At 29.6% G+C, this 12,639-nt stretch overlaps 1 protein-coding gene across 1 annotated transcript in view; it reads left to right on the top strand.

The window, feature by feature from the left end:
* Positions 1–12,639, top strand: part of LOC111627983 (cullin-3-like) — a 126,803-nt gene that overhangs the window by 70,121 nt on the left and 44,043 nt on the right. Inside the window, exon 3 of the mRNA XM_023371686.1 lies at positions 6,965–7,162. Within this exon, the coding sequence (XP_023227454.1) occupies positions 6,965–7,162 (198 nt within the window). The remainder of the gene's footprint in view (positions 1–6,964; positions 7,163–12,639) is intronic.

The following is a 12,639-nucleotide window of genomic DNA, read 5'->3' on the forward strand; positions in this document are numbered from 1 at the left end:
GGCTTCGTTTTGCCCCTCTTCAGTCAACTGGAAACATATAAAACCAACCTTATACACATTATGACCCGACATATGAATTTAAAAATCTTAAAAAATTTTTATATTTTACAAGTAATGTACCTTTTAAAACTCTTTTAAAATCAAAAATTCCATCCTTTGACGTGTTTCTACAAGCGGGAATCATACACTATACTTTACTAGATTTCGAAGGTTATTCACAGAATATTCTTTGAAATATTGAGAAAAGACCATAACGGACATGTAGCATAGTTCTTCTTTTATCTTTATATAATGTTATTAATAGTTCTTACCTAAACAACACAGCGAAACTTCACAGCGTTTAATGGTGTTATTCTTTTATGGTGATTTGAGTAATAATGCTTCCTTCCAAAATTTTTTCTTCTAAAAATCTTCAAAAGAACCCAGTTTTTAGTTAAACTTAAACATTAACTTAAATATTAGCTGTATATTGAATTTATCCTTACATAATTATTCACAGAAGGTTTCCTGAAATATCGAGGAGAACTTCCAATATTTCTTTGCAGCACAGTTCTTCTTTAATATTTACACTAATTCGTATACATTTTATATTATTAAACTTACTTTTTATCAATCTTTCTATCAACAATCTTATTTGTTGTTAATAATTCTTACCTAAGTGGCTAAACTTCACTTTTTTTATTTTTTATTCTTTCAGCTCTTAGCATCTAATGGTGTTTTCTTTGTATGATGATTTGCATAACCATGCGTTCTTATTTAAAATTTATTCCAAGTAAGACCTTTAACTATTTTTCAGATTTCTTTTTTTTATTATTTTTCAAAAACCTCTTTTTTCTCGAAAATCTTTCTTTTCCAAAAATCTCTTACAGTATTTTTAGCCAGTTCTCGTTGATCTTTAAACTTAAGTTTTTATTTATACAATGTTTATTTTTTAATTTCTATACTCTCTTTAAATTTTCTGCTATAAGTTTCTTTTCCTTTATATAGGATCTTTACATTATTTTGGTCGATATTACAGTTATTTAACGTACAATGTTCTAGAAAGGTTGAGTTGATTCTATGATGTTTTACATTTGTATGTCTTATCTCGTTATTGATCTTTTTGTATAAGCCTTTAATATAAGGGAATGGAATATATTTAATTTTAATTTTATTTTTCTCTTCATTTTTCCTGGGAGTCTTTTTATTGTTTCTAGGAGTTTCTCCATTGTCAATTTTATTATTTTTTGGATTTTCTTCATTATTTATATTATTATTTATTTTATTTTCCCAATCTGAAATCTGAAAAATAGTTAAAGGTCTTACTTGGAATAAATTTTAAATAAGAATGCATGGTTATGCAAATCATCATACAAAGAAAACACCATTAGATGCTAAGAGCTGAAAGAATAAAAATTAAAAAAATGAAGTTTAGCCACTTAGGTAAGAATTATTAACAACAAATAAGGATAGAAAGATTGATAAAAAGTAAGTTTAATAATATAAAATGTATACGAATTAGTGTAAATATTAAAGAAGAACTGTGCTGCAAAGAAATATTGGAAGTTCTCCTCGATATTTCAGGAAACCTTCTGTGAATAATTATGTAAGGATAAATTCAATATACAGCTAATATTTAAGTTAACGTTTAAGTTTAACTAAAAACTGGGTTCTTTTGAAGATTTTTAGAAGAAAAAATTTGGAAGGAAGCATTATTACGCAAATCACCATAAAAGAATAACACCATTAAACGCTGTGAAGTTTCGCTGTGTTGTTTAAGTAAGAACTATTAATAACATTATATAAAGATAAAAGAAGAACTATGCTACATGTCCGTTATGGTCTTTTCTCAATATTTCAAAGAATATTCTGTGAATAACCTTCGAAATCTAGTAAAGTATAGTGTATGATTCCCGCTTGTAGAAACACGTCAAAGGATGGAATTTTTGATTTTAAAAGAGTTTTAAAAGGTACATTACTTGTAAAATATAAAAATTTTTTAAGATTTTTAAATTCATATGTTGTGTCATAATGTGTATAAAGTTGGTTTTATACGTTTCTAGTTGACTGAGGAGGGGCAAAACAAAGCCCGAAACATGTGTAGGAACGCGTCTCAACAAAAACTGAAATAAATGAGTGAGATATGCCAAGTGTTGATTATTACGCTGCATTGTGGTTTTGAAAAATAATATTTATTTAAACTGCTATGGCCCAGACAACACTCACATCACTTAAAAGACAAACTTATATTGTAAATTAATTTAAAAATTGAAACAATTTAAGAAAAAATAAAATTTATAAAAAGCCTAATTTCCATCTTCCTTGCTTTTGCGCTTGGCAAATGTTGTTATTAATTCAGAATAATTTAATTCCTGGGCAATACTATTTTTGATAGATAAAATTGCTAGATCTGACAGTCTATCCTGACACATGGTTGAATGTAAATAAGTTTTAATTTACTGAAACTTTGTTTTCCTTTAGTGACAGTTACAGGTATGGTCAGCAAAATTAGAAGTGCTGTCCAAACATTTGGGAATATATCCTGCCAATCATTTTTGTTTAATAAGTTGAAGAACTTTAATTGGTTCTGATGATTTAAGCTTTTTCAACAATGGATTTAGGTAAAAGTTCCTCAACTAATTCACAACCAGATATGTCACATTTTTCTCCATTGGTTAAACTTATTTCTAAATTTGCACTGGCTTTTTCCAATTTTGACTTTTCATGAATTGTTTTGATGTTGTATAAAAAGGACCGAGTGACCAATGTATTCTCAATTGTATCAATCATAGGTTAAAAGATATTTATTTTAAACAATTCTTCAGGATCTGTTGGTGTCTCATCTATGGCCTTGTATTTAAATAATCTCTTCTTCCTTCAGGATCAGACTGACTTAAAAATAAGATCTATCCCAGCCTGAAAAGCAATTTTCCTAGCTGTTATTACAGCAGACGAATAACGCCAGTACTCTTTTACAAATTCATAGCAGTTTTTCAGCAATTGTGTAGCGTTTGGTAAATTCGTAGTTTCAGACTGCATAGCCTTGCTTACAATGTTTACTTGAAACAATATATCATATCAAGCCACTATTGTTACTATAAACTCAAATTGCTCCATGATCTGACTCTGATGCTGCAACTGGGTCATTCATTTCTTTGTGAAGATCCAGAAAGGCGTCACGAACTGAAGAATAGTGATAACAAACTGCAGCGAGACTAGAAACTCTACTCTCCCAACGAGTTTCACAAACTTTTTTCAGCAATAGTCCTTCTATGTGCTTGGATATCACTTCCCATCACTTTGTTGATGCAGAGAATAGAACAAACAGTCTTTGAAGAAATCTGAACAAAGAAACTGATTTAACAGATGTTTTGACGGCATCTGCTATTACCAAATTTAAACAATGACAGCCACATGGATTAAAAAATGCTCGTGGATATTGGTTCAGAATTTTGCTTTGGACACCTTTGTTAACTCCTACCATATTTGATCCATTATCATATCCTTGGCCTCGACAATCATTCATATCCAACTCGAACTCTTGCACAATATCATCAAGAAAGAGGCCAGTGAGTGTAGCTTCCAAAGCGTCACTTACCAGCTTGTAAGCAACGAAACACATACTTGCACTTTACTTTCATTAGTATCAACAAAACACAAAGTTAAAGATAACTGTTCAACACAACTGACATCAGGAGTGCAATCCAATATGATGGAAAAGTATTTAGATGACTTTACCCTATTCAAAATGTTATTTCAAACTTCACTTCCAAGTAAGCTGATCAACTCATTTTGAATATGTTTGCCAAAATAGTGGACATTAGTCTTTTTATTAACAATATGGCAGAGGTGCTCCATCATCACAGAATCAAATTTTCCTAGCAGTTATACTAAACCCAGGAAGAGTTACCATTATTAGGAGTATACAGTGTTTCACATCCTGAGCTTCCTCTGAATGATAAATTATTGCCTGATAAAAAGAATACTATGGACATCATTCATTTGAGGATAGAAATCCAACGCGATTTCTTGTCTTCAATCTGTTTTTGCAAATGCTTGTCAATGCCACTGAAGTGCTTTAATCAATTTGACGCTTTTATCCAACTGGTCATGGTGCGCAGATGATCTGAGGAAGTTTCGTGAGTTTTGAGACACATTGATAAGTGTCTCCAGTCATCAACTCCTTCTTTTCCTAAATTAGAGTGGGAACTTCTATCGAATAAACAGCAGCGAAAACAATATACTTTATCAACAGATTTAGAGTGAACAAGCCATCTTCTTTTATAAGTTTCTTCATTTGGCATTACCCTTTAAAAATGCGTATTTGAAAAATGACATCCATCATTTTTTCTTGTTCGTATCATTACTTACAGGACCTCGAATAATTATTTCATCTCTGGTTGCAGGGTCAACGAGCGACCATTTTGAAATATCATAATCTATATTCTGAGAAGGTGACGGTGATGGTATGTCTGGTATAACCTCTTCTGTAATATTTTGAACTGCATATGACATTCCAGAAATAGCTAAATCTTCTTGTGCATGCTGCTGTTCATCTTCGTGGGCTTTATCTGAAGAACTTTTATTAAATAGGTTTTCTTCCATCGCGTGTTGAACTAGTTCTGATGATGATGATTTGGATGACTTTTCTACTCTCAAAAATTTTGCTAGCAATTTTGCAGACTTCAGTTTTGCCTTGCTTTTTTTTTGTTTTTTTTTAAGATAGTTTTTTGGAGGTAGTGACATGTTTTGTCTGTAAAGGAAACATTATACTTTGTAAATATTTACAATATTTAGGTAAACTGCAATTACCTAAAATCAATTCTACACCCAAAAATATTGTCACTCGGAAACATTTACTAAGGGAGCAACAAATACAATACATACTCACCCAAAATGTATTGAAAAGCTGGTTCTCAAGTTGCAGTTTAGGGTGACTTGCATAACACAGCCTAATTTCGTTTAAATTTATGCTAATGTGATGTTCGTGAGTGACATATGTATGAGGGGGACCAAAAAAACCAAACTGAGAGAGCACTGCCATTTGTAGACGTAGTAGAGAGTTCTCCCATTATATGGGGTTAGTAGAGACCTTCATGAAATAGCTGTGCAAACAGCGTCAGTTTGTAGGTTTATGTTTCAGCGTAGTGTTGTTTCTCTTACTGTTATTTTGTTTCGCCTGCGAAGTTCTGGGCATCCTTCAACATCTTGAAACAATGAAAATGTTGAAAAAATCCGCCAAAAAAGTGTTAAGACATCTGTGAGAGGATGTGTGAAGGGAACGCCTAGAACTTTGGTGATCAGGTGGCTGGTTGCTTTATCACGACAATGCCCCTGCACACATGGCGTTATGAGTGACCCACTATTTGGCCTTTTGGGGATGGCCTGTTGCTCCCCACCCTCTGTATACCACCAAACCTAGCCCCGTGCGACTTTTTTCTGTTTCTGAGAATGAAGAAAAATCTAAAAGGGAAGCGTTTTGATGATGTGGAGGTAGTAAAAACAGCTTTGCTAAGGGCATTGGATGATATCTAGGTTGAAGAGTTCCAGAGATACTTCAAACAGTGGGGGAAAAAGATTTGACAAGTGCATCGCATCTAATGGAGAGTACTTTGAAGGTGACTGAAAAAATTTTGTAAAAAAGTTAATAAATAAAGTTTTTATACAAAAAATGCGGTTTTGCGGTTTCCCCACGTGTGGACTACCGAATAGACTAACACAAAGAATACATAGCAAGGTTCTTAAATCACAAAGTATTTTATTCGTCGCTCATGAACCAGGTTCTTATTAGATCCCACTCCAAGAATATTGTAGTATTCAAAAGTAGTCAGACATTTAATATACTGTACAGTACAATAATTTTGCAAAACTTAGAACTAATTCTTACTCACTAACTTATAACCAAAGAGGGTAGAAGATTATATGAGAAGGTAGATAGAAAAAGGGAGAAATTAAAATACTTGGGATTCTCTTTATTTCATGAACACTGGATGGACACCACCTTGGATTCTGCAGATACACCAGACGTGATTTTTCTTCCCTTTCTTTAAAATCAGGACTTCCATTCAACATTTACTCTGGAGTTTTCTATTTTTCTAACGTAACCAAAATGTCCTTCCTTCGGAATTATTCAGTCTCAAGTAGCCCCTAGTCACCTACTTGCGATCTGGAGCGCTCTTCTCTTCACGTCTTACTCCGATGAAGGTCCAGTCAAGATTAGCCCGTTCTTTTTGTCTAATCAGCCTTCAGGCCTTAACTCTCCATTGTCTTATGTTCTTGGAACTTGTGGTTCATTGTCTTCAGTTCTTGGGATTGGTGGTCCCACCCAAAGGGAAGAAAGGAAATGAAAAGAAAGTTCTAGACGGAGAACAAAAGGAAATAAGGAAATAAATGTATAAATATTGGTTTCTTTGATGGTGCCTAGTGCAGTCACACTACCCTAGGGCCACCACTGAATGCATCTTGCAAAGTTTAACAAAAATATTCATGAACAAAAAGAGATAAAGAACCTTGCACTAGAATTGTTTGAAATTTACAATGAAATTCTCTAGATAATGTTTATTAAGTTAATATGACAAATTCATGTTGGGAGTACTTATTTGGCTGATGATGATGAATAAATTAGGTAAATTAACTGTATTGTTCTTGTTTTGTTTGAATACATGAATCAAACTAATTTTGAATATAAACAAAATTAAACTGAATTCAAATAAGAATGCTTAAGAAAAAGAAGAAAACAGTAGTCTGAGGATTTTTTTGAGTGATGCACTTATCAGAAATTGAGTACAGTAGAGCGTCGATTTTCCGAAAGTCAATCATCCGAAAGATTTCCAGTCGGCAAATTTAAATTTTCGCCAGTGCTGTGGAGCTTCAATCTTTGGCTATGTCTTGGGCTACTCAAATATTTTATGTTTTTGATACTAAATTAACATCTGAAGTATAANAATGCATATTTATTTCAAATTAAAAATTGATTTTATTTCAGATGACTATGGATGAAAAATATGTACAGAGTATCTGGACATTGCTCAAAAATGCTATTCAAGAAATTCAAAAGAAAAATAATAGTGGACTAAGTTTTGAGGAACTGTACAGAAATGCATACACAATGATTTTACATAAACATGGTGAAAGACTATATACAGGACTTAGGGAAGTAGTTACAGATCATCTAATTAATAAGGTATCTTTATTTTAAATTCATTAAGTTTGCCCGTGAGAGTTTTAATATATAATGTAAAAACAAAGAGTAAAAATTGTGTTCATGAGTGTGAGAATATTAAGTTAAGAGAAGATAGTCTATGAAGTTATTCAAGTGATTGTATTTTTTTAATTTGATACAAAGATGAAATTAGTCAACAAATTCAATTCTAAACAAAACAAAAAATAACAAGGTAAGATCAAACATAGTGTTAATTCTTGAATGCTTTGTTATTTATCAAATAACAGAGTAATTTTACTGAAAGGCTCTAACCTTATAAATGAAATGTAGTGTTTCTTTTTTATTTGATTTCAGTGTACATAATTATTTATCATATTTTCCTTCCTTTTTCATTGAATGAAGAATATAATAAAATTATTTTATTACAATGAAATATGAGAATTAATCTTGGATTCCTTTACTTAGTGGTAAAAATCTAGTTTTGCCTAACTGAATCACTTGATATATGAAATATTATCATCTTCATCACTAAAATGTAATAGATTAATTAAAATGCCTCAATGTCCTTTTCTTACTAAAATATAAATTTTTGTCTACAAGTACGTATCTTCTAATATCAGGATAGGTATATTAAATAAAATAAAAAATTATTTTCTGTGAAACTCAACTCTGTAGCATTATCTGTAAAGCCAGTATAATAAGTCCTGATATTAGAAGATACGTACTTGTAGATGAAAACTTATATTTTTGTAATAGATTAAGCTCACCTTTCCCAACTAGTTTCTATGAGACATGTCTTGGGAGTTTTGCAATGCATTAGGAAATAATTTTATAAAAAAAAAAACTTTTACAAGCTTGTAAATTGCATTAAATATCTCCCATACTTCCAGATTAAAAAAAAAAAATGTGTGACAACCAGAAACAACAATCCTATTGGTAAGCATGAGATAATTGGGGAAGGAATGTAGTATAGAACCATAAAATAAAGGACTTGTAAAAGGTTGAAATAAAAGTAATTACTTCTACATTTAATGTAATTTTTAATTTAACAATATAACTAGAATTGTCTTGGAGTTCAGTACAAACTTGCCTGTAACAAAATAATTCTGCAGTTTAGAAAAGGTTGGAAAAGGAGGAATTAATCAAATTATCAAAATATTAACGATGTTAAAGTTGTTTTTATATAGCATTTTTAATTCTTTATTCTACTACAAATTTCAAATTATTTTTCAAAACTGTTTGATATATATGTTGTTATTATTTTGTGGTAAATATTTGCTTGAAATATTAAAATTGCTGACAGTTTATAAATTAATCATTTATTAAGTATCAGATATTTTTTATAATATTAACCATGTAGCTATAACATATCAAATAAGAACAATCAAACATATTACAGACACATTGTACAAGAATTACTAAATGAATATTTTATGAAGATATCAAAAAAGATAGTCTTTTAATTTTAATAGTTCCAAATATCTATCTGCAGATAAAATAGATCTAAAAATCACTAAATTATCAAATTTTATCTCCATGTTCTAAGGAAATGAATTCAGTAGAGGAAAAGATGGTATTATGGAACCACTCCATTTTGAACTGATAATAAAGGCAAACTGTAGCGGATTGTGGCTGAACTCAACTAGGCAGACATCCATAGCAAGGGGAAAACCCGTTTCACTTTGGTTAAACGGTTGTCTGTATTTAATCAGCAAATTTGTTTTTTTTTTTTTTTTTNTTAATAAGACATCGTTAAAAAAACATAGCAAAAAATTACATGATGCAAAACATCTCTAATCAAAACAAAGAATGCAAACTCATATAATTTATTTATTTTAAATTTCATTTTCACTTATCTGAGCCATATATTATCAATATGTCATCTATGTATCTTTTATAACATATTATACCATTTATGTTTTTATCACAATATCTATATATACATTAAAAGCAAAATGTTCCATCCCCACCGAAACTGAAACCAACACTTTATAAAGAAGCGGTGTGTAAGTAGGCCACATTGGGTCACATGTGGGGTTCGTTTTTCAAAAGGACCATTTGTTAACTTCCTCTGTGGACTCTGAATGAATTTGTGGAAAGAGTTAATTAACAAAGGGAAAAGGTCTTTGCATAGGGATAGGAGACATGAAAAGACTTCACTTTTGACTCAGAATTGAAGATATGGCTATTTGTTTGCTCCTGTAGTAAATATTTTTTGAGTTTGATTTTTGAATAACAACTTTTGGTTATATACAGATTTAGTTTTAATTTTTATATTATTTTTAATATTTATTTATATATATATTAATTAAAAGCAAAATGTTTTGTCACTGCCATACACAAATAATGTAAATTTAAAAATTGATTTGATTTTAATTAGTTTTGATTTTATTTTTAATTTTTGTTTCAGTTTTAGTGTAAAGGCCAGCATTTTAATTATTTTATTATTTTTTAAATTATTATTTTTAGGTTTAATTTATTTCATATTAATTTGATTTTAGTTTTTATAATTATTTTTAATAATTATTTATTTTATTTTGCCTGCATTTTTTGAACCCTTTGTTTTTTTAATTAATTTCAACTCTTTTTTTCCTTTGCAACACAACTACAGAAATTGGTTGTGTTGTTTTGCACAAAGATAAATTTTAATTTTTTTAATTTCATTAATTTTTGTTTTATAAATTTGCCTGCCTTTTAAATTTTTTTAAATTTCAGTTTTAAGTGAGTTAACATTAATTCAACTGTCAGGCTATCTAGTATTTTAATAATTATAAGTTTCACTAATATTGGACCAATGCAAGATTCTGTTCAAATGCCATCAACTTGAGATTAATATTTACCCTCCATTTTAAAATAATAATTATTTAATATAAATTAAACAATTTCTATCAAACAATCATCTAAATTAGCCAATCTATTTTCTATATTAATATTTATTGTATCTGGGCTTTCTAATAACTGATCTGTTGTTATATTAATTTAAAATATTTATGGTTTTATCCTCCTCATAGAAAATTTTTTTATATATTTGACAATATTTTTATCATGGAACCCTTTTCACTTTAATAAAAAATGTTGGAACCCTGCAGATATCAATGAATTAAAGCATACTAGGTAGACACTTTACACCTAAACCAAAAGTAAAACTACAATGAAATATAATCAAAATTAATTAATTAAAATTGAAATCAAATCAATTGAAAATTAAAACAATGTTTTTAAAATCCACTTAAAAGTTATTTTGAAATTTTCAAGTTGTAAATAAAATTTATTTTTAAATTTACATTATTTGTGTGAGGTGTGCAGTGTGACAGAACATTTTGCTTTTAATATATGTATATTAAAAGTATGTATGCATGTATGTATGTATGTATATATATACAGATTTAATGATTATATTTTTATTTATATGATATTGGATCCTTTTTAAGGTTGATTTTTAAAATGATTTTCTAGCTTTAGTTTATGTTTTACTGTTTTTATGGTTTCCATTACCTTTTCAAACATTATATCATTATTTTGGTTCATTCCATTATCAATAAATCAGTCCCCACTGTTTATTAAATCTACAAATAACTTTAACATGTGTTTAGTCTTGGATTGAGTCCTCATATTGTCATACAAGGACTCCATTCAAGACTAGAATAGTTATACCTCAACTCCTAAATCTGCATCGGCACATTCATGCATCACTAGACTCAATGGATTTTATTATGGAACCCCAAATTTTTATTGGGTTTCAGTTGGGAATCCCTGATTTAATGGATAATACCTAGTGCTCCTGTAGCAGATTGAGAATAGAAAGTATGAAGAATCACTTATTTTTGTCTTGTGAACTTATTAACTTAAGTGATTTTTTTTTAATAACAAAATTTATTATAATCCAATATTTAATGATTAAAGTGTGATTTAAGTCAAAAATTTTTGTATGCTATATATTGGGGTGGCAGAACTTGTCATAATAGGATACCTGCATTAGAAGTACAAAGAACCACATTCTCTATTGGAATCATATTTTATATATACATACATAGTTAAAATACTATAGTTTCATTGTTATGTTAAGTTAAAAATGCACACATTTAGGTATGTATGTAAGAAAGCTATTTAGAAAAACTGAGAAAATAGTTTAATTATAAATTTCTTATCTTTTTATTTAAATACATCTCTACATCTCAATGTTTCTTTTCTATTACTAGTAGGTTTGTAGGTTTGTACTTTGGACACTTAAAGCTTATAATTTGGTTCATAACTGAAAACTCAATGTACCCATTTAGCTTTCAGTTGCCTGTTCAAGATTAAGTTGTGAATTAGAAATGTGTGTATTATACTATGTAAAAGTCAGCAAATTTTCAAAAATTTTAAATATGTTTAAGTAGTATGTACCAAGTTTATTTTAAAAAAACTGTATGAGTATATGGGAGCTGCAGCAATGGTCTACATGAACAACATATTACTTGTGAGGAGCTGCAGTTTGGCTGGTGGGTATATATAAATTTTTTGTACAATCTTTAAATTTGTTTGAACAAATAAATATGTTTATAGTATTAATCTAGTATTTTGTTTTTTTCCTTGCAAAAGCAACAAACTATATCAATAAGTTGTTGTTATATTTGGCAATATAAGAGAATTACATTAATGATTAACTTACATCATCAGTTTAATTTTTTAAGTAAATACAATAAAAGTTTATTAAATGCACAAATTTTGTAATATTCAAATATAGCCTTAGTAGCAGTTTACTTATTTAGAGAAAGTACCTGGTAATGTGAAACTGCATGTTCTGTAAAAAATATAATAAACAATAATTTGCTTTCTTGGATTAGTTTTGACAACAGGTTTTTCTCAAATACTTCAAGTACATTGTGAGGAGAGAAAAGTGAATCATTATAGTAGCTACATCACCTGAGTTTATACAATGACTAGATGTTATGTAAGACTATAGCATTTGTGGATTCATATTACTTATATTATATTACATATTACATATATATATTACAGTCAAAGTTTCAGCCTTCTAATGTAATTAGAAGTGGATGAAACTTGAGTTGCAAGATTTGAGGACATGCTACAAAGTAAGTTAAATAAAAGCACTTAAAAATATGATATGCCATAGAACAGGGATGGTCAACACATAGACCGCGGTCGACCGCAAAGGTTTTGAAAGTAGCCCACGAAGCTAAAGTTGAACAATTTGCTTTCACTTAAATTAATGTTTAAAAATCTTAATTTGATAATTTATTCTTACAATAATAAACTGTCTGTGCAGCGTACCCATACTGTTTGTATTTATCCCAATGAACAATGCAAATGAATGTTAATGCATGCGCATATAAAAATCCTAAAATTGTTTGCCCATATTCATAGTCACCCACAGACTATATTTTACCAAAACAGTAGCCCCTAAGGGATAAAAGTTTGGCCACATTTGCCATAGAATATGTGACAGTATTCCTTACATTCATTCTTCACATGATTGAGAAACTGGCTGAAAAAGA

This window comes from Centruroides sculpturatus, unplaced genomic scaffold, assembly GCF_000671375.1.
Source record: "Centruroides sculpturatus isolate CEXI.00-Female unplaced genomic scaffold, Cexi_2.0 scaffold487, whole genome shotgun sequence".
Classification (NCBI taxonomy): domain Eukaryota; kingdom Metazoa; phylum Arthropoda; class Arachnida; order Scorpiones; family Buthidae; genus Centruroides; species Centruroides sculpturatus.